The sequence below is a fragment of the Myotis davidii genome, unplaced genomic scaffold, assembly GCF_000327345.1.
Source record: "Myotis davidii unplaced genomic scaffold, ASM32734v1 scaffold100, whole genome shotgun sequence".
Lineage (NCBI taxonomy): Eukaryota > Metazoa > Chordata > Mammalia > Chiroptera > Vespertilionidae > Myotis > Myotis davidii.
The window spans coordinates 61,281-61,663 of record NW_006292691.1 but is presented as its reverse complement, the minus strand read 5'-3'; the positions used below and the strand labels follow the sequence as shown (position 1 = coordinate 61,663).

General features: G+C 68.9%; 1 protein-coding gene across 1 annotated transcript in view; it reads left to right on the top strand.

Annotated features, from left to right (window-relative positions):
* The window catches only part of RHBDF1 (rhomboid 5 homolog 1 (Drosophila)), a 6,488-nt gene that overhangs the window by 2,573 nt on the left and 3,532 nt on the right, over positions 1 to 383 (top strand). Inside the window, 3 exon segments of the mRNA XM_015565563.1 lie at positions 5 to 65; positions 142 to 299; positions 301 to 383. The exon segment at positions 301 to 383 is cut by the window's right edge and continues 112 nt beyond it. Of these exon segments, the coding sequence (XP_015421049.1) occupies positions 5 to 65; positions 142 to 299; positions 301 to 383 (302 nt within the window).

The following is a 383-nucleotide window of genomic DNA, read 5'->3' as shown; positions in this document are numbered from 1 at the left end:
CCAGCTTCCTGGAGGAGGACACGGCGGACTTCCCCGACGAGCTGGACACCTCCTTCTTCGCCCGGGTAAGAGACGGGCTGCCAGCCGAGACCTCCGCCACCCTCCGTCTGTGCCTCACGCTGACCACTCGTGTTTGCTCAGGAAGGTGTCCTCCACGAGGAGCTGTCCACATACCCAGACGAGGTGTTCGAGTCCCCGTCGGAGGCAGCGCTCAAGGACTGGGAGAAGGCGCCGGACCAGGCGGACCTCACGGGCGGGGCCCTGGACCGCACGGAGCTGGAGCGCAGCCACCTGCTGCTGTGAGTGGTGGCGGTGCGGGAGCAGAGGGGGTGCGGCGGTCAGCAGCTGCTGGGACCCCAGGACAGGACTGCCTGCGGGGCCGA